We start from the raw sequence: 22,020 nt of genomic DNA, 5'->3' as shown, positions 1-22,020 counted from the left end.
TGCTGCAGTGGCTACAAGGGCAAAGCTGCTTTTGCTACAGAGCATATCTAAATGGAAATAGAGCTAGTTACAAGTATAGGTACTGTGCTGCAGATGCCAGCTCTGGTCAGAATAATAGCTTTAATATGAGAACGCATGCTTTCTCAACAGCTCCTGCTATGCTTTTGGTAGCTTGACAAGGACTGTAGGCATTGAGAACAAATTCCTTTTCTATCCAGAAACCAATTCAAATGAAAATCACAACAAACACAACAGCTATTATTTAAAATAATTGAGCATGTTTTCAGAGGAGAACCTGACCTTAATAAAGCACTGATCATAGTCACATTTGTCACCTCTAAAGCAGTCTTTGTTGCAAAGCAAAAACTGTCTCCAGAAGGTCTGGTTTAGGCAGTAAAACATGATGAGAAAGTTCCCTATTTTCCAGACCTCACATTTTGTGGGGAAAATTCTATTAAGTCTATATTCAAATGGAAATAAAACAGGAAGAGAGCACTGAAAATAAGCATCATTTTCAATCAGCTAAGACTTTTATAATACTTTGTTTGTTTGTTTGTTTATTTAACAAGACCTGGAGGTAAATCTGCTAGGACTTGAAATTCACAGTTTTCACAAAAAGAAGCTCTGCTCTTTAAAAACTCATTCTCCAAAGTGTTTTTGGTCCCTGGTGTGAGTTGAAACCTTTTGTTGTTTTTGATTGCATTTGTTATCACTGGGGGCAGTATGTCAGGAGAATCAGTGTGATAGGTGGGCTTAGCTCGCAGCTGACAACTTGCTGCCCCTGCCAGGGCACAGTAGTGAGCTCTTTTCTGGTCAGCGCCTCCTGAAGCCACAGTTGCCAGGTCTTAGAGGTAAATAAAGCACTGCCATCTGTGCACGTGTGCACCCCTTACCTCTCCATCAGTTAGTGATGAGAAATGGGGGCAGTGCATAGCCCAGCCATCAGAACGCCCTTATGACACCTGCAAGTTCTCCTGTTCACTTTAACACAAGTGTGTCACGTTACTGCTCAGAATTAACAAGAAATCACTACCAACCGAGATACAGCTGAAATGTTTTTGTTTTTTTTTTTTTTTTTTTCCAGATGTGAGGACATTTAGGCAGGGTTTTCAGATACATTGGCTCAAGGTAGGCCCCAGTTAGTGTACGTGGGGACAGGTTGGGCTTGGAGCAGAAGGCCATGTCTGCAAGGAGCTCTGTTGCTGCAAGTTGTCCATGCAAAAATGCTGTCCATTTGATTTTTATTTTATTTCCTGTGAAGTGGTGTTGGCCAGAAGGCCAGGGAATGCTTCACCTCAAAAAGGGGTTCAACTTCTCACCTTCTGGCTGAAGCACGTAAGATTGGGGTCTTCTTGTAAGCTGGTGTTTTCCAGTTAGCCACCTCTCAGCAGGTTTCATACTTGACTATTTTTGAACATACAAATGCCATGCTCAAATTCAAGCTCCCAAAGCTAGCATGTGGCAGATAGGTTGTTCTCCATTCCCCACAAAGGCTTGCTCTGGGCTCTGGAACATACAGTGGCAGGAGGGCTCTGCGGACCCCACCACCAATCTGTCAGGAGACTTCTCAGTTTCAACAGATGCTGTTGAATAGCATAAACTTTCCTTTGTTTGCAAATGGCCTAAGTTTGGAAATCACACTCTGTTCTTGTGAAAAACAGATCAACACTTAATTCTTCTTAATCATCTCTGTAAGTGAACAAAAGGATGGCACACTGTAGCTAAAAGAGTCTGGTGAGTGTGATCTTTTTCTTGTTGGCTATGAGAACAGATTTAACATTGCCTTTCATCAAGATTTCACAGCACAGGCCTGTGACAGTAATGCCCAATCATACTATGACCAATATTGATTGTTCCAGGACAACACAAGGTAGGAGCTGTTGCAAATACTTTGATCATTTTACTTCTCCGCAGCATATACGTGGCTTTTATGGAGGCTTTAGAAAATCCAAAATAAATAGTTTCAATTGAAGGCACATGGGTGAGAGAGACAGCCATGGCTGTGTGCGTGTAGGCGAGAACAGAAGTTCTGCACCTGGTGTGGGGAGGCTTCTGTGTTCCTATCACCCATCCCATCTGTTTATCAATATTATGATCACTCAGGAAAAACTTTGCATTTTTAAACCCTCAGTTTTGATTTTCATAGTTTTTTCAGCAATTTATATATGACTGGCAGAACTTTGGATATGAAAGCCTCTTGGAAGCCCAGAAACATTAGATTCAATCATGAGATTTTATAACTGCTGCATCTGGATCTGTTTCGCTTGCTGCCGAATGCTGAGACACTGGGGATTCCCACTTGCATCTTGCTGTGCTAACATGGTGTCTAAAAATATCTTACATAAAGAGCTACGCTGTGTTTGGGTACTTCCCCATACACTTTGTGTTAACCTGATTCCACATATGGTCTTCACGAAGAGCACAAATACTGCCAGATGTATAGTCATGAATGCTGCATTTGCAGGGTGGATGCGAAGAGCTGAATTAGCACTGCTCAGTGAGGGAGCTGGTCTACTTGCTTCCATGTGCTCCTGCTTGCTGTCAGTGGGGAGTCATCTGCAGCAGCCTAACCTCCCTGGGTGGAATATCCTGATTTAGTCTTGACTCTTCCATGTGATAGCAGGGGTTTGACACTGTCTGAGAACGCCCTTAATTATATTACTCTTCCACAGCTCACTACTGGAATAATGAAAATATTTTTTCATTTCAGTGATTGAAGTCTGTGACATCTAACCAGTGACTCAGACAATAAAACTGCCGGTCCTTTTATCTTCCCATTATTCCTTAAGCAATCTGATTCTGTATTTTTCATTTCGTATGTACATTGGCTGAAAACCTTAACAATATTACAACTGTAAGTTTTATCCATTTTGTGAGGTAGATTGCTCCAGTGCCTTTCCAAATAATAGATATTTCTTCTTCAGATTCTTTGCTTGAAGACTTTAAGTCTTCATATATCTGCAATTACCATCTGTTAATCCCAGGGTATAATCAATCTAACACCTCCATTGTATTAGAAATGATTTTTATGCTTCTTCTAATTTAATCTCATCTGCAAAATTTGAACTGTAGCTTCCAACTCCATGTCATTTGTATGTATGACAGTACAGTGGAAAGATTGAGTTCAAAAGTTCAGGCAGGTTAACTTCTTTCTAAGTTCTTGCTGGGTTACACGTTACTTATGCTTTCTGCTTAGCTATTCTCTTAAAAACCCACTTTGAAATTCTGTCCTACTTTTTTTTTTTCCCCTCTAAGAATGATTTTTAGCAACAGTTTGTGGTCTTTTGTGATTTTGTCTTTTTGTTTTTTGTTTTGTTTTTGTTTTTTTTTTGTTTGTTTGTTTGTTTCAGTATTTCTCCCCAGAAGAATAACACAGTGGTTCAGTTCTCAGAAATGTAATCTCTGCTGTGATGCACTGTGTTACTATTTCTTCCCAGGGATGGTGTCTGGTTGCTTTCAAATCAATATTCAGCATGGTTTGACTTCCCGCTCAAGAGAGGGCTGAGCCATTCAGGATTGGGGGAAAGTATCAGAGGTGGGTCTGGAGTGAGCTGGAGCCATCTCAGCCATAGACATAATTCCTGTGGAGCACAAATAATACTGATTTAATTACTGAACTGGTAGAAATTGCTCTATTTTAAAGAACAGTCTGAATATTCTTGTGATTGCAGCTTCTGAAATACAGAGCAGCATTAGAATTAGAATTGTCATACATGTATTTCACAGCCTCCTGGTAATAGAAGAAATTCTGATACAAGGATCAGCAAAAACCTTGGGAGTCTTTAAGTGAACTTCAATCATTTTGGGATTGGGTCCTGAAAAAAGTGGATAGAAGTAACCAAGGTGTCAGCTCAGTATTTTGGGGGCAAAGAGCCAGGATGGAAGAAAGCAAGACAAAATTCACTAGCTGCTTTTCCTCCAGTGCTGTATGGATAGGTATATTCATAGAATGTGATTTAAAATATTGCTGTAGCATTTGAAACACTCGGTATCCTTATATTCTGTCATCAAGATATTAATCTCCAATTCAGTAAGCCTAAAAATGTTCACTTGCAGATTTTGATAATTAGATTTTTTGAAGAATTTAACATAATTAAATAGCATCTATTGCCTATCTTTTATTTTAGTTTTCTCATCTGAATTAATCTTTCTTTAGCCAGCTCGCTGCTTCCTTTGGAGTCTACACATTCTTGGGAGGAACCATCTAACCATCTGCTGACACATTTGTTTTAATACAGGGAAATACATGGAACATCCCTGAATCCCTTTCATCTGCAGGTACTGCAGCAGTCTCATACCAGGTGCTTCACTGGAGGCCTCTGGGCACCTACACAGTGCTTACTGCTTTTTCCCAAGTTTGTAAGGAAAGGTTAAAGTCAGATTAAAGTTTGGCTAAGATCATACAGCTTCAGCCAGAAAAGCAATGATATTCGTGTTCCATTTCCTGGGAGCAGCTGGGAATGCCTGTTAGAACAGAAAATACTGTCTGTGCAAAAGCCATCTCCCGCATGGGGTTGGCTGGGAGCTGTTGCTGCCATCAAATGCTCTCCAAGAGGGGAGGATGGGAAGGAGGGAGGCACACTGCCTGTTTGTGGTTTCCCAGCCAGGTGTAAGTGCTGCCTTGTTTGAGGGAGAGGTCTTGGGAAAAGGAAAGATGGGAAGGACTCTCCTAAGCTGCTGAGGAATTGAGACTACATTTGACAGCATGTGAATCAAAGGCTATGTCACTCCACATTCCCACTGGTTTTGCTGAAGTCACTGGAACCTCTTAAGGACCCAGCTGGCTGCTCAGGCACAACTAATTGCCTGAACAGGATTGAACCCAGATGGTTATATTTGAAATTGTCTTTAAAATGATTCACACATTTTCTGAATGTCCATCATGTTAGAAGAAATCTACTATCTTTATCAAATCTATTATTTCGTGTGATCCTGGGTTCAGAAGAGAGCTTGTTAAACTTTTATTTGTGCTGCTCGTACCATCAAGGTTACTTATCATTGTTGCACAAGAAAAGGAAACATATCAAATGAAAAAATCAGTTTTATCTTTGGCAAATGCCTGTATTTTGTCTTTGTGTGATATGTTGTCATTCATCATCTAACCTTGGGGAAATCACGGGCACTCTAACGATGTAAGAGGCCAATGAAAAAAGAAAATGATTTCAGTAAAATTGTAGCTAGGGATATGTAAAAGAGAAAAGCCCCCGGGTAATAAAAATTACCCAGGCATAATGACTGTGACTGCATGGAGAAGACATGCTGTGTACAGCGTGCTGTACCAACTCACATACAGGACGTCCCTATCACCAGGCTCAGATTTACATTGGTGAAGGGAGAAGAAAAAGAAAGTCGGGGTCAAGCCCAAAGGAAAGGGCTAAAAAGCCAAATACCCAGTAACTGCTCCTGTGTCTTTACCTATCTCTTCTGCCTCTTTGTTAGAGCTGTCTCTTTTGATCTTGCCTTTCTCATTATTGCCTCTGCTACAGAATTGGGCTCAGTTCCAAGGTCGAGGTCTGCTCCTGCTGAACGTCTCCCATATCCTTCCTCTGTTAGTCAGGCTGCATCATTAGAGTCTGGAAGGTTTGCGCAGTGCCTTTGGCAATGGTATTCCTCATTCTTTCTTCAGTGCACTTTTGTGACTGCTTCTCTTCAGTTAACATTTGGATAATATTTTCTACTGTCGTCCCCTTTAGTCTTGGTAGGCACAGCTTTAGGAGGCTTCTTAATGTACAGATCCTTGGTCTTCACATTACTTTTTTGAAGACCTAGCGCTGATCATGCCTTAGTAATGACCCATGGTCCTAAATACTCTCAAAAAAAGCAACCTTTTGCAAGAAACTGCTTTCCTCAGCAAGTTCTGTTTTGACAGATTGCTGTCTCAGCAAGCAGTGCTACTTGTGGTAGAGATTTAAAGTGTACTGGGTGTTTTTATTTTATATTTTACATTTTTGTTTATTGCACTTTTTAAGCTTGCTGACTCTCATACTGGTGGGAAGAAGGAATCTATAAATAAATCTGAGATTAGGATTAGGTTATTAGGTTAGTTTGGTGGGGCCGTGTCTTTCCTTGCAGCAAGAAGTTATCACACCATGAGCACTCCACTGCCTTGGGTGATTTAATTGCCTGTTCTGCTTGTCTGACCAGCTCCTAACAAGCAAGAGTGACATGAATAAAACAAGTAACTGTTGATCAGAAGTTATTACACATAAAGGGTTTTTTTTCCGCCAGCTAGCCTGGCTGATGTCACTGAGGTCTCTGAACTTTGGCTCTGAAGTTAAGAAAGTCTTCCACAAGCACTCAGGCTGAGCTCTCACAGCACATTAAGTTCTCTGCAGATAAAGAAGTCCAGATATAATATAATCCATCCTTTTCTTCTACTGCACTTCACCCAGTGACTCTTTACTAATAGGAGTCTCCTTCTTTTCCATGTGACATTTTCCATTTGCAGTGACATAAAGGATGCACAGTGAGGGCTGGACCCCTCCCCACAGCCATTGTATTTGATGGCTCACTGCCTCCCTGTTGTCCACCACTGCAGATTGAAGCTCCCTGTCTCCATCTCTGCAGACTGTCACAGCTCCTATTGTGAGCTACTGTGAGTTTTCTCTATGAATCAAAGTGCTGCTGAATCAAGTCCTTTGTATCTCCTTGTTCTGGTTTTAAGATAGTTTTGCTAATCCTGTTGGCGCAAACATTGAAGCCAAGAAGCTGGGCAAGTGAATCCACGATGATCTGGGTGCTGCTGTAGCTGACTTCCTGTAGTACGAAGCTAGGTGGTTTCAAATCAGCTGGGGTGTCAAAATGCTGCAGCGCAGTCATTTCTGTGCCTGAAGCAGACATGCCCAGAGAGCCTGAATTAGTAACAACTTGGCTGATTTTATTCCAGCTGCACCAGCGGTTTGTTTATGTGGAGAGTCAAACAGCAAACACCCACAGAGCTGTTAACTCTGCAAATCTTCACTAAGTATTTTCTGAACTACTGCTGACAAATTTCTGAGGAGGCCTTAATCTCTGCGCAATCTATTGGGTGTTGTCAAAGCAGCATTAGTCAGCTGTCATCAGGCAGGCGTTGCGGGTGTGACTCAGGGGTTTGCATTCCTGTACTCACTGCAGAAAAGCCACGTTGGGAAAACCTCCCACACAGCCTGAGCCCCTGCTGAGGTGGGGACCCTGCGTGGGACGTGAAGCTGAGGTCTGTGCCTGGAGAGGTTTCTCCTCCACAGTTTACACCTGGAAACAAGTGAGAATCACCTCTCTTCTCATTCTTGGGACAGCAGCAAATGCTATTGCTTTTCTGCCACTGCTCAGTAGAACGCGAAGGGTGATGCTGTGAAGAGAAATGGCCGCTGCACAGTTAAGGCGTGCAATTAGTAGTAAGTAAAACAATGAATAAAGTCAGGTCCTAAATTAGAGCTGCTGTGTTTAATACTGGAGCTGTTCCAGTTATCAGGTGCCTGGTACATCTTGCTATTCAGGGTAAGGCCGCGATCCCTTCCTTGGAAGGGGAGAGGGCAGGGAGGAGCGCAGGCTGCGCACCACAGCCTGCCCATGTGCGGGGACAGCGCCTGCACTTTGCTGCTCCTTGGCATCACTTCTCTTCTCAAACTCAGTGAGAACCCATGTTATTTTCTGAAGCCAAATTCTTTATCTCTGACCCTCCTCTGATGCCAGTCAGGACTAGAAGATTTCTTGCTGTCAGTGGTAACGGTAGTAAAAAAAATTACCACATCTTTTGAAAAAGAAAAGAAAAGAAAACAAAAAATCACCTCTCCTGCCAACATAAAAAGCAAGGACACCAGGCAACAGTTCAAACAGAGCCCCTGCATACAAACAAACAAAGATGCCTGTCAGGGCTAAGGGGAAAAAAAAAGGGCACAGCTGTAGCACCACATTAATTAAATTGTATGAGCCTTTTTATTTTCAAGGATGCAGACAGATGCCACCTGAAACACGGGATGCTTGGAAGTGACACACACACAATTAAGCCACACACGTTCTTTGAGCTCCCTTTCTGAATCTCCAGAGCACAGATTGAATTAACACTACAAATGCCAAGTGAAAGTGTTCTCACAACAGCTTAAACTTGTACAGGGATACAAGGGATAGATGGGTGAAATTTAGTTTTTGAATGAGCAAATTAGTATCTCACCAAAATTACTTCTATGTTTGAGGCTGTGAAGTTAAAGCCAGGCAATTAAACTTGAAGTTGCAGGCTAGGCAGTAAAGGAAGGTGATTGTGGTTATTATTTTTGATGTCGAATTTTTTTGAGCCTAATTCTCATGCAGCTATTTGTAAATATCCATGCCCAGAATAAGCTGTGCAAGGCGGCTGCCAGCGAGAGCAGCAGCTGTGCCCAGAACCCAGCAGGTACGCCTTCTGGGAAGGGAGGCTGTGTCTCTGAAATAAACACAGTCTTGTGCTCTTATCAAACTGGTGCTCTTTGAAAAATGTCTCTAAATATGACCTGTTTTTTAAATAAATGCTAGTTAGTTGATTCATTAACAGGCAAGGAGGCATAGTGCAGATAGGATGTGCTTTGTACATCTGGCACAGTTTCCAGTGCCTGAGAGAAAGGCTGTATTTTGTCTTTGGGGATAGAGCAGTTGTGTAGAATAGCCATTTTTACAGTTCAAAAGATAATTGAATTCCCTGATCCACAAGCTCTCATTTTTATCTTCTCTGTCTTCTAGCATATTCTCGCCCAATCTTCATTCCCCCCCAGCTGCCATGTTAAAGTGTTCTCATGGGAATGCAGTTGGGGTACTGGGGAGCAAAATTGGGCTCACCAAACTGAAACATTGCTGTAGTCATAGGGCATAAAATATGATTAGATAATCTGATAGGCCAGTCGCTTTGTACTTCGTTCTTAAGTTGAATCCAAGAGCCAAGTGGGTTAAATACTCAGTCTGATGCAGAGGTCATGAGATGAGAGTTTGCATGGACAGGGAGTCGTAGATCTCTACGTCAGCGGTTGGCACTGAGGATGAACTCTTGTGTTTCAGTCAGGAAGCTGCAGGAAGCAGTCTGTGTGCTGTGGCAGATGTGGCCCCACGACAGCACTGCAGTCCTGCTGTCACAGCCCCGCACAATGGGATGATGTGAGTTGGGCAGAGCTGAAGGATGAATGCGCTGCTCCACTCATCAGAGGGCAGCATCAGCAGAAGCAGGTCTTTCGTTCCTGGCAAGGAGGGTAGGGCTGATTAAAGTAGAAAAAGAAAGTGTTATCCATGCAAAGTCTGAAAGAATGTATTCACTCATTTCAGATTAGCTGCCGCTCTTAGTAGTCAGGTCTAATCTGTCTGTGCAAGAGAGCAATTTCTTCATCATCAACAAAATGTACATCATGATAAGTCAGTGGCTTAAAATTTTAATGCAGTACCTCAGAGTGGAAAACAGTTTCCATATAAACAGTAGATAATTAAAGAGAGGATTTTTCTTACAAAAAAAGCGGGAAATCTGACTTAAGTGTGAAGATATGAATCATAATCTGCAAAAACCTGGAGGCATTAATCTCTTGAGAAAATATTTACATAAGCATATTATAAGTTTGTTTCAGGATTTGTTACACATTGGGTGGGGAGTATATTATGCAGACAGTAATGAAAGAAAAATTAAGATTTGTAAACGTGTTCTGTATTATAACTGTGCAATGTATTGCTAGAGTTCAGGTAAATTTGTGGTATCAAAGGGAACTTGTGTGGGAAATGATACCTTCCCCTTGTACAAATGGACAGACATTCATAAATGCTGGCTGACAGTTCTCTGTCACAGCGTGTGGTGACGTCCTCTGCTTCTTCCCACACTTCACTCAGGAGGCAGTGCAAAGCCCCTCTGCCTGCTGACGGTGCCACTTCAGGTTTGCCCCTCAAAGCACGGCCAACTTGCCACTGCTCTGCAGAGAAGGCTGAAAATGAGAAGTGCTAAGAGAATAAATTGTGGGTAATGTGAAGTCATTTTTTATTTAGATGTGTCTACAATAACATTTGTAACACTGTGAGGGTAACAGCTGCAGTAATACTGCATTCATGTCTGACAACCAGTTTTGTAAAATACTTACTTCAAATAAACAAAGATGTCTGCACTAATTGGTAACAAGAAAAAAAAAGAAAGCAGAGGATAGTGGCTTGTGCCTCACACCTGGCCCTTAGCTATTACTGACCCGTGCTGACATCACATAGCACAGTTTCAGTGTAGGCAGCATAAGAGAGCACAGCTTAGAAAAACAAAGACAGAGGCTCAGGACATACGGTGCTGTGCAAAGGGCACAAAGAGAAATGTAAACAATGTCTTCATGGCTATGGGTCAGCAAAGCCAATATATGAACAGACTGAAAATCATCCAGAAGTCTTCTTTCACTGAAGCAAAACAATATGTTGCAATACCCCAAAACTGATTCTTTCAAGCCGCCAGAGACACTAGAGAAACATTACTGAGATGATCAAGTTGGCCACTGATCCCTAGGAAAACAAAACAAAACAAAATGGCCTCATCAAACCCCCACTTAAAAGAAGTCTTCTGCACAGTTTTGCTAGTGCTGTTGTCATACGTGCTTTATGAGGGAAGATTGTGGCAGTAACTTACAGACACAGAGAGCAGACTGACTTAAATGGAATAATTTAAGGAACAGCAAAAAAAAAAAAAAAAGTTATCTCCAAATAAAATCATAATAATTTATAAAAATCAGTCAAGGTACTGCAAAGTTACCTTGGAGTGGTCAGACCTCAGTGGGCACATTTTGATTATACTGGATTTACTTACAATGAAGTGAAAGTCAACAGGGAGAGTAATGAGGCACTGTAATGCTTTACCTTTCTTGTCTTTTATAATAATTTAGTTCAAGCAGGCTTTGGGAAAATCACACTTTTATTTCAAGATCCAAAAAATCAATATAGCAGTATACATTTAGTGCTTGAGGGAAAATTTACTCAAAATTGTTTCATAATGAAAATGCCGAAGGCAGATGCTTTTGTTCAATCTGTTACTTTGAAGGGACCTTGTAATCTTAATTCCAAGTTAAAGACTTATGGCCGTTGTATCAAACAAAGGCAGAGCAAGTACCTCTTCAAGTGAGGAAATGTTAGGGATGTGTGTATAGTAATTCAATTAAAAACAAAATAAAATAAACCAAACAGTATTAGCACACTTTAGCATAGGAAATCATAAATACTTTGGACTAACTGCTGGCTGTACAATACATAAAATACTTTCACTAATTTATCTACAAGCTTTATCTGCTCTTCTTTGCTTAACTAGTGCCTTTCCATCTGGCCATACAAGGTCATGGAGCATCTCAGCCAGCAATGCTCTAGCTTCCAAAAATTTGGGGGAATAATCAGTGGAAAACAGATCAAGCTGATCTATGGAAAAAAACTGTGCACAGATAAATCAACATTTCCTTTTAATTATTGTAATGGCATGTATAAAACTGAATTTCTTCAGATATTTAGGAGGTAGCAGAAACTTGTGCTGAAATAATATATTCAAGTAAGGATCTTAGACCTTGTTCCCCAGTTCATGTCATGACAGTGGTGGGTCAGAATCGTAGTAAGCTACGATATGATGTTCTCATTGCTGCCCTGTGCCTCCCATGGCAGCCCCAGATGATCAGGTCTCTCACCAACTACTTTTTCCCAAAGCAGGAGAGAAGCTCAAGCACTATGCAGCAGTCAGAGTGTATTTACCTCTTCCTTTGACACTTGGCCAGAGCTGGAGGGCAGAAAGGAGAGGACATGCTCATGTAGCACATGCTGTCATTACAGGTACGGTGTCCTTTCATTTTTCCCAGTTTGTATCTGGACTGCATCTGCCCTTGCTAAAGTTGAATTTTCATCTACTGTACCATAAAACCATGGGAAAATTTATAACAATGGTTATATAAATTTCACATTATGAAAATAAATTTATAAACCTAACATCATTTCTTTTCATATAGTGCAGTAGAAGCTATGAGTACGCTCAGTGATGCTGCTGAGACACTAAGGTGAGCTCTAAGATCCTGCCTGAACAGCAGAACAAAAATCCTCAGTTAACAGGGATGAACAGCAATGCACAGAAAAGTGAAAAATCCTAGTACCAATATATCAGTGCTTTTTTTTGTCTAAGTGTGAAGTGACCAGTTGTTACAGGAATATTTCCGTTAATATTTCAAAAGACTTTTTTGCCAAGTGTAAAAAAATATGAGACATCTTAAATCATTACAAGAGTAAAAAGAACTTAGAATCATAGAATGGTTTGGGTTGGAAGGGATTCCAAGGATCATCAAGTTCCAACCCCTCCTGCCACAGGCAGGGCCACCAACCTCCAGATCTGGTCTAGTATCACGCAGTGTAGTTAGTTTTGGCTGTCTGGCAAAGCCTGGGGAGAGGTAAGGTCCTGCGAGATGAAAGAGCTACCAGAGAGTCATTGTTTTAAAACACTTTGAACAAAGTCAGAAATCTACTAGGCTGGGCTGGGCTGGCCAGGCAGAAGAGCTGCATTTGTTGACTCACAGCAGTGTGCTCAGAACAGGCAGTACCTCGTCACTGCTGACATTTACTGATGTTGCTGTACTGTTGTTGTTAGGCAAACGCGCTGGGACACAAGGGACCCTCATGGTTCCTCCTTTCCTGGGAGACCCAAATGTGCTCCTGAGCAGAGGGTGCAGTGGGCAGAAGAGAAGTGCAGCTCTGCAAACTGGAGCTGGAAGGAGATACACAACTGAGTCCCAGTGGCGAGGGAAAGGGAATCTTCCTAGGGATCCTCAGGGACTGTCTGCAGCTTGATTCAGAGAGACCCTGCCTGGACTCAGAGCAAGACTGCAGAATGGCTGTTCCTCCTCCATTAGCTCTTCAAGGACACAACAGACTGGGGCATACTTATGTTCAAATCTTTGTTTTGTCTCCTTCTGCAGATTATAATTTTCCCTATTTAAGAAGTACGTCATTATTCTCATGTACACCCAAACTGCTGTGGCAATTTTGAAGACACCAAAAATGCAAAATCAGGCCTTCAGTGTGAGAGAGAACATTCTTTACCATGCAGGCGAACCAGTAGTGGGAGGTACGTAACAGTAAAGGTCATTTTAATCTTATTATAGAGGAAAATGCTCTAAACAAGTCACTGAGATATTAAGGCCTACCATCGCATTATCTCAGTTACAGAGTGAAAAGCAGCAGAAAGAAAAAAATCAGAATTATCTGTTTGCTATAAGGCTGGTCTTGCACCCAGTCTGTTCTCAGTATAATTTCTATGGTTGGCTTTTCAACTGGCTGCCTGTACAACTACCTTGCAAATGAGTTTAATTTGTGCATATAGTGGGAGTTTCATTCTGTTGTGTCATGAGACAGAAAAACAGCATGTTTTAGGTAACAAACAGTATAAAGTAATTTTTCTTTTTCCCTAAGGAATGAAGAAATAGTCTTATTTTCCCTGAGATTTAATACGGTACAGGTAACTCTTTTAACTCTTGCAGTTGTTTTGGGAAAGAGAGTAAAGTAACTAAGGGTAAGAGATGAGGGAAATAAGATAAACTGGAGTAAGAGACCTAGAAAACCTGTTTTAGAAAGTAGATACAAGAAGGCAGGAAACCTTTTCTCTAAGGAGGACAAGAGGTACCAGAAGCCATTCATTACATGTTTTGGAAGTATAGGGAAACTGCTAGGTTGGGGCTTGAACTTATGATGAAGGACCTGGTGAAGGGCTGTGGCTGGGCATGGGCAAATTGCATGCACCTGTGCTCCCTGCTTGACCAGAAGCGGTGGACCCAAGGTGGAGCCACCCTGGGCTCCAATAAAGGCCAGCCACTGGAGAGAGCACATCTCTCAGACCCAAACTGCTTCCTGAGAAAAAGGGCTGTACTGCCAGGAATCCCCTTCACCAGCTGGGTGAGTTCTATCCTTTTTGTATATGACTGTTGGTCTGCCTGCAAGTAGTTTGCCTGGTATCACCAAGAACGTGTCAGAAGCAATTTTGGTTCTTTGTGAGAACAGGAAAACTGTCGTGAGGGCTTCCTTTTTTTCCCCCTCCTATATTTCTGTCAGAAGAAAAGGAGGCAGAGAGCTTCCTTGTCTCCTCTCTGCCTAAGTTTACACAGAAAGGATCCCTTCTAGGGACTCACAACAATGCAATATTTTACTTTAGTTCATGTTAAAGATCTTCTTCAGTGTTTACATCAACAGAAGGAAGTTCCTTGCAACTGAACAGCCTATCAATAATAATGTCTAAAATTGGCCTGGCTCTGTTTATCTGAACCAAGAATAAATATTTGTTTCTTGTCAAATGGGAAGTCCATGGAAGGAACTTCATTGTATATTTTGTAGTATGGGTCTGTGACCCTTGGGCAAAAAACCATAAAGCACTGGAGGATGACTACTTGACTTTTCCAATTTTCTTATTATACACACTCCTCTCCAGACTTTCTGCAATCAATCTTTCCCTTTGATTGCTCTGCAGCTTTCAGACTCCACTTCAAAGCCAGCTATGCAGGAATAGCTGTGTTTTTCTCCTCCAACCTAGTGGTCAATTTCGCCAACTGAAGAAGGCTTTTAATTATGTACATTTCTTAATAAGAGTGTACGAATCTGTTAAATATGAACTTCAGGCTCTGTAAAATATTTTGTGAACCTCTGTACAAGTCTGCAACCTACCTATTTCTCGACTTCTGAAACGTTAAAAATTGCTGGTCAGTAATCGGGTGAAGAGCTGTGACATCCTTGAACCCACTGCTGCAATATTCAGCTTTCCATTTGTTTCTTGTGAATGGAAAAACACAACTATATACATACCAAACGTGTAACATTGAATGTTCACGCGTCCGAATAGTTGAGAAGTTTAACTGATTAACTGCGTACTCGGGTTGTGCGTCAGCAGGAGCGGAGTTCGGAGCACCGAACTGAGTTGGCTGAGCGCGGCGCGCCGCATAGGAGCGGCTGTAAATCCCTTGGTTTTAAACACGCCCCTCGTGCCGATGGTCTGGGCGCCCCGCGGCCACGTCGAGCACTGAGGGAAGCCAGGCGGGGCACGAGCGGCGCCCGGCTACCGGAGACCGCGTGCCGCCTGCTTTTAAAAAAGATCACGTCCTGTTTGTTTTTGTAGTTTCCGCCGCTTCGCATCGCCTCGCGCCGCTCAGCTCCCGCCTTCTCGCCCCTCGGAGGAGCCGCCCCGCCCCGCGCCTCCTCGGCGGCCCGCCCGGCTCCGCCGTCACGTGACAGCCGAAGTCCGGCGAGGCAACATGGCTGCGGCGGCGGGGTAAGCGTCGCTGCTCGGCCGCGGGCGCCGCCCGGCACCGTGAGGGGCGGCGCGGAACAGCTGCGCCGTGCCCGGGCTGGATGGGCCCGCGGGATTCGGGGTTCTTCGCCGGGCGGCTCAGGCGGGGCCGGCTCCCGCGCCGAGCTGTGGGAGGCCGGGCCCCGCGCGCTGAAGGCGAGCCGCTCCCTGGCGCAACCGCGGCGGGAGTGCTGTGCAGGGCTGCGCGGAGCGGGCGGGCGCCTGGCTGAGGCGGGCGGCGGAGCTGCCGCGGGAAGGCGGCGCTGCGGGTTGCCCAGCGGGGGGCTGCTCTTCGTGCGGGTGAACTCGGCTGGCTTGTCAGCGTTTTGAGACCGTTCCATTAGAGACATCCCAGAACGGGGGGGGACTTCTCGTGGTCTCCAGAGGTCCCCGGGGACTGAACTCTTAATTTTGCTGCCCGTTTGTTGCGGGAGCGGCATAAAAACTTGCTGGAGCTCAGGCTGCTGTTCATGGTTGTGTCTTTTGCTCGAGGCAAACAAATAAGGCCCAGTTAAATAAATGTCAACTGCTGGAAAAGTAGTGGTTTCTTACCTGCACTGAGAACTGGATCCTGTCTTTGTGATCTCAGTAGAACAAATGTGGCAGGCCCTGGGTTTTCTTTTGAACAGGGAGAGAGGATGGAATTCCTGGTTATCAGAGTGTTGTGGTTGTCACATCAAAGCAGAACCAAACGTCGAATGGATCATACAATAACGAAACAGAATTCCTCTGAAAATAATGATAATAAAACCCTTCTGGAATAAGCTAAAGCCAACAGTTCCAAGCAAAAAAAGAAGTGTCCTTTAAAGAAGCAGATGTACTTTAATGTTTTCAGCTGCTTATTACTTCCAGTATAATAAAATAAAGGAGGTCTTAGATGGTCTTTTGACTAAGTGATCATAAAATGGTGTGTGGCAGGCAGCAGGGCAGCTGCTGTGTGAGGCTTTTACTGGACTGAGGAATGGTTCTGGGGCAGGCTGGTAAAAAATGAGGGAGCTGAGCTTGAGGCGCAAGGAGCCCTGACTGTTGTGTAGTTACAGAAGCTTGCGCAGGTTCAAAGATGCATGTTCCCCAAAGCAGTGCTTACATTAAATACACTGCATTCCTAATTGTCCAGCATGTGGCTCTGCATCACAGCTGGGAGATGAATTTGTGGCAGTAGGCCCCAGGGCGCCTGTGTCAGTAGAAGAATCGGCCCTTGGGGGAGCAGCCAGGAATTGTGCTAGTTATAGTGGTGTTTGTGTCTTGTGTGATGCAAGTGAGTGACTGGTCAGAGATCACAAACCAGAACAGAATGCTTGTATCCTCGTAGGGAAGGAACTTTTACATTGTATAGTTAGGTGGCAAATTTGCAGTTTTATGTTGATGTAATTGTACCTGTATTTGATACATGTGTGAGGCAGTTATATATTGGTACACCCAGCTTACTGTGCGTGGTCAGTCCAGAGCATTAACTGATGTATGAACAGAGAACCCAGGGAGCTGACTGTGATTTGCAAGGAAGCCCAGCCCTACCACTTCCTGCAGATGTGGCCATAGGGTCTGGCACATGAAGCTGTTCTCAATTTTAACATAGAGACCAAGACTATGCCTGGAAAAAATGTGCAAATCTTAACCAACTGAATAGAATCAAATGATTAAGATTGTGGCATGAAATTCAAGCAGGGAGAGTAGCATCTGTTATATGTAGGAGGAAGAAGAGTTTTACAATGGGATTAACTAAAAATTGCAGATAAGTCATTTTAAATTATGATGCCTTTCAACTTGAGTGTTAAGATACAATAAAAGGCACTCCTGAAGTGGTTCATGGAGATTACCAGTGAGAAGTCTTGCCTGAGTTGTTATTTCTCCTTCGGTCTCCTTTTGCTTTTCAAAAGTTTTAAGTGCAGTAAAAGAATTACCAGTAAAGGTTGTGCTAAAACCTCTATGTTTTTGGTTTTATTTTCTTATTAGCATACCAAGATTTGAGAGTGAGCTGTGGCATAAGGGTATCTGATTGTTCTCTCTTTCCTTTTATATGTGCAATAATGTGAGCATGAAGATAGTCAAGGGATGATCTTGGTTTTCAGCTTCTTCAGTAATGCCAAGTTACTGAGCCACTGCTTTGCACCTGACAAGTCTTGCTCTTAACTTATTGAAGGTTTGGTATCTGATTTAAAACTTTCAGTACCGTTTGCTAGAGTTGTTTGAACTTGCTATGTTTTGCTAGAGGCTGGGATACTCCAACACAAAAGCTTATGCTGTGCTTCCACACTATGATAGTGTTCTGCAACAGGTACTCTGTAGCCCTTGGAATTATTGCTGCTGTACTGCTGGGTTATCAAGGGTGTGTGGGAAGTAATACAGATAAATGCTTCGGTTTTGTGCACCATCAGCTGCAGTCCTGGGCAGATCATATGAAAACTGGATTAGTAGGAGCAATCTTTCACCTTCTAAAATGACTTGCACTGTTAAGTCAAGTAGTTATAAACAAGTAAAATATTTTATTAGCTCTTTTATGCTGTGTGTGCAGTGCAAAATTACAGGGTTTACTTTTCTGATGCTGATAATGCCTTTCAGGAGGTTATTTTATGCAGCTATAAATGAAAGGTTACTTTCCAGATTGCCTGTGAAAACTATGTCATAATTAAGGTGTGGAGCTCTGCTTCTCCAAGGTTGAGCCCATTGGTGGTTTGCTCCTGTCATTTTAGCACAGTAACAGTTTAATTGTAGCTTTCTGTCATCTCAGCTGGAAGTATATCTGATTTGAAAAGAAGAGAAAGACTCATCAGCCATTCAGAAAAATAGCTTCAATAAGCTGAAAGAAGCTGAGGCAGAGGGCACTTCCATCCTAGGTCTTATTGGTAAACTAGCATTTCTCTGTCTTATGGAAGCTTTGAAGTATAACTTTGGTGTGTTAAAAACTAAGGGAAATAAGAGGAGGAGTACCCTTAGATTCTTTTTTCCTTATCCAAAAACTTCACACCAAGTCCTCAGTGTTTCTGTAGTTACACTCCAGAAAACGTGAGCGCGGACCTACGGCAAATGGGACTGAATCAGCAGTATCTTTCTGTAATATTTTAAGCATTAGAATTTATTAATAACCTTCTTATTTTAACATAAAAGCTCATTACCTCTCTTCCCCGAAGGTAGCTTCTGTTGAGTACAGTCCTGTAGAAATGTCTTCAGCTCTTTGCAGTGCTTGTGCTGCCTGAGTGCGGTGGGAGGTGGCTGCTGTGCAGTGGCTGTGCATCAGCTCAGCCTCTTGCTGAAGGTGCTTCTGTGTGTGCAAGAGTGATGTACATACAGCAGAAACTCACAGACAGTATCCCAGCATGGAGAACTCACTCTCTGCCTGCTGGCTCCCATCTTTTCTCTGCAATCTGCTTTTGCTACTGCAGCACTTCCCAGGAGGCCACAGTGAAGTTTTGCAGGGCAATGTGGCCTTTCACTTCTGTTTTCGGTAATGCAGGACTTGCTTTCTTTCCTTCTCTTTTACCCTTACTCAGCTGGACTGCAGTGTCATCACTTTAGCGTCTGCTTTTTGTGTTACTGTGTAATGTGCTGCTCTGTGGCCATAGCTCCAAGGTACCAGTGTGAGCAATGTCTGCTTGCAGCTAGGAGCACTGGTTGTATACAGCATCTCTTTCCTTTGAGCACCTAGAATCTTGTTTGTTTAGAGGAGAAGAGGAAGTTGAATTAAAGCAACAAGTGCTGTGCGTCCAAATTATGCTGACTACTCTGCCTTCCATTAACTTTTAATTAAAAAAAATAAATATATATGTCTTTTCTAGACCTTCTTTTTGGCTGGGGAATGAGACCTTGAAGGTGCCTGTAGCACTCTTTGCACTGAATAGAAGACGACTGTGTGATCGCCTGCGACAGAATAAGGATGTCCAGAAGAATTCAGTTGTTCTGCTTCAGGGTGGAGAGGAAACCCAGAGATACTGCACTGATACTGGTATTGTGTTTCGCCAGGTGAGAGCTGAATCAAAGCTTCAAATCAAGAAACCGCCTCTTGAACTGCATGAATTTTTAAACTGTGCTTCGTTATTTTTCCCTATCTCAGATGTTTGCATTGCTTTGGCTCACTGAAACAGGCTTCTTTGTAACATTGCCTCTTCATCTTAGGAACTCTCTCAAGGCTTTGCTTTATGGGCTCCTTATGTGACATAGAGGGGCTTAAGCCTGTTCCAGACCCAATTGTCTAATGTTTAGCATGATATTAAAGGCAGTAACTGAATATATCTTTCTTTTTTTGTCTTGTCTGTCACAAAACAACAACAACAACAAAGAGCTGCCTTCTTTCTGCAATGAAATGTGTTGCAATGGTCTAAGCCGAATTAATTCATAGAATAGTGTATTCAGCACATGTTCACTATTTTGCAGGTAGTTTTTTCCACGTACCAGGGTATATCTCAGAATTTACATGTCTTCTCTAATTCGGCTCTTTTCTGAATACCAATGTGTTCTCCTGTTGCAGAGAGGACTTAATGTGTTAATGTCATGCTGAGCACAATCTTTGGAAAAGTTGCCCTTCCAGTGCTTTGGTGATACATACCACTGGAAAGCTTTCTGCTTTGCATGGCTGCAGCAGTACTGATTCTTTTTGTTTTACTAATTTTAGCAGTTCTATGTTTTAAAGAAATAAAACCACCAAGTTGTAACATAGGTAGCATCTTAATGCACTATTAGTCTGCTTTTAGAGGAGTTGCAGTGCAGTTGAGTGTATGCCTGTCCTCATCCAGACTCATCTCTGTGTTGTTTGGCATCTTGTTGTTTGATTGTTTTTAAAATAACCCTTGGCTAAGGGCTGTTCCTATTGAAGCTCCATTCCCTTGGAGAGATCGTGTCTTTGCTTCAGGACTCCGTCATTACAGCCCAATGAGTCCACACTCTGATTTTGCCTGGTGACATGATTATTTCTTCCCAATACTTAATTCTTTAGTTTTAGACTGGAAGACTGTGTTTTATTCGTGCCAAGTTAACTGTTGTGTATTTCTTATGGTAGCTTATTAATCTCTGACTGTTTCCAGAGAAAGATTTATTAAAACTTAAAACTAATTGGTCTGAAAAGATTTAAACCTAAACCACTTCCTTCTGCTTCGGAAGTAAAATAGATCTCCCTAAATGGGTATGCACTGTGGTGTATTTTTTGTTTGTAGAAGCAAGTACTTTGTTTTTTTAAAGAATGTATTTTGTCTTAACCTAGGAATCTTACTTTCACTGGACTTTTGGAGTAACTGAAGCAGGCTGCTTTGGAACAGTAGATGTTGATACTGGAAGATCCATGCTTTTTGTTCCTCTACTCCCTGAAAGTTATGCAGTTTGGATGGGAAAGTAAGGCATACCTTTTAACTGTGTTAAGATGCATCTGTGTGTTTAATGCAACTGTCTGCAGAGCTCAAATGCTGTCTGGTTTTAATCAGATGATGTGAACTGCAACAATATGTCTATGTGATACAAAATGTGATCTTTTGATATTGATCACATGATGTCAAATAATCCACCACTGTTCAGGAGAGAGTATATATGGAGTTGCAACCCACAAATCTCGTGGTATCGATGGAAGGAAACTGAGCCATAAAGAAGTGTGTAAGTTTTCTCTTAAGACAGAAGAAATTAATTAATGAAGTAGGCTATTTGAGATGCTTTAGCAATATGCAGCCTTGTTAGTTATCGAGGCTTTTTGAATGGGAGGAGATCATTTAGGCTCTTTGGCATTTTGACTCTGAATTTTTCTTTTTTTGATGAACAAACTGACTGGGGAATGTGACTTTTTTTAACGTCTGTTTTTCTACCTACATAGTAAATGTGCTCAGTGCTGTAGTAGTGAGAGAATTAATTTACGTATATGTTCATTTCCTTTCTCAATCTTAATTGTATTTATATTAACAAACTGGAATTTTGTCTGTGTGTGTGTCTGCATGGGCTCAGACTATTGGATTACTTCTAATTTAATATTTTGAGCTCAGATTACTTTTAATTGAAGCTATCAGTTACATTTTAATGCTAATTTTGGGAAGAGGAAAACAATTGCAACCAGTGCCATATGCTGAACTGTGTTAGACCATATGGTAGGGCATGGCTGCTGTCTTCTCAGAGAGTTTCTATGAACATCACTGCCTTAGACCTGCCTTGGAACTTACATTGTTTATGATCATTTTGAAATGCAAATACTGCTCCCTGAAATACTTCAGCTAAAAGCTGCACCTGTATGGGAGGGTGAGTTCTGTTTAACTCCCACCTGTGCTCTAAACTCCATTCCCTAATGGAGGTTGTTCCCATTTACAGACAAGGCTTTTTGCTCCTCGTAGGTTCTTTTCTGTTAGTTTCATACCCAGCTGTTTCATACCCGTGTGCTCTTGAAATTCAGTCATGTTATTTTGTATTTCTAAGTAACTTGTGTTTGTATATGGTAGCCTTTTTGGTTTGTTGTGTGGCACTCGTTATTGATTCATTTATGGAATTATTGGTTTGGGTAAAAATGGTTTATTGCCACTGTGTCATTTCTTCTGGATTATAATGATCATTTTCCAGCATCTTTCTAAAGATGCCTGTTCTAAATTCCCTTCTTTGCCTTTCCTGCATCCCTCTGTTTGGATTTCATTTTTCTTTGGTCAGCTGTGACCGTGAAATTTTCCTGCTTGTCAGAAGGATGTATGGATAACTCCTCTGTGGGGCAGTAGCACTTCTGCTTTAGAAGTTAGTTGGCAGGGAGCGCTGCACACAGCTTGGGGTTGCGTTCCTTCCCGGAAGAATCAGTTTTAAATCAAAAGTAGCATTGGAGGAATAAT

General features: G+C 42.3%; 1 protein-coding gene and 1 long non-coding RNA gene across 2 annotated transcripts in view; both read left to right on the top strand.

The window, feature by feature from the left end:
• Positions 1-13,033, top strand: part of LOC122162000 — a 90,073-nt gene extending 77,040 nt beyond the window's left edge. Inside the window, exons 4-5 of the long non-coding RNA XR_006169372.1 lie at positions 11,641-11,760; positions 12,891-13,033. This is a non-coding gene — a long non-coding RNA (uncharacterized LOC122162000). The remainder of the gene's footprint in view (positions 1-11,640; positions 11,761-12,890) is intronic.
• A 2,125-nt stretch (positions 13,034-15,158) lies between these two features.
• The window catches only part of PEPD (peptidase D), a 116,782-nt gene continuing 109,920 nt past the window's right edge, over positions 15,159-22,020 (top strand). The window contains exons 1-3 of the mRNA XM_042821838.1: positions 15,159-15,226; positions 19,018-19,201; positions 20,436-20,563. Coding sequence (XP_042677772.1) covers positions 15,210-15,226; positions 19,018-19,201; positions 20,436-20,563 — 329 coding nt within the window. The 5' untranslated portion in view covers positions 15,159-15,209. The remainder of the gene's footprint in view (positions 15,227-19,017; positions 19,202-20,435; positions 20,564-22,020) is intronic.

This window comes from Centrocercus urophasianus, unplaced genomic scaffold (assembly GCF_019232065.1).
Source record: "Centrocercus urophasianus isolate 14NV4802_14NV808 unplaced genomic scaffold, USGS_Curo_1.0 seq_2, whole genome shotgun sequence".
In the NCBI taxonomy this organism is placed as follows: Eukaryota; Metazoa; Chordata; class Aves; order Galliformes; family Phasianidae; genus Centrocercus; species Centrocercus urophasianus.
The sequence above is the reverse complement of the archived record's forward strand: the minus strand, read 5'-3'. Positions and strand labels throughout refer to the sequence as shown.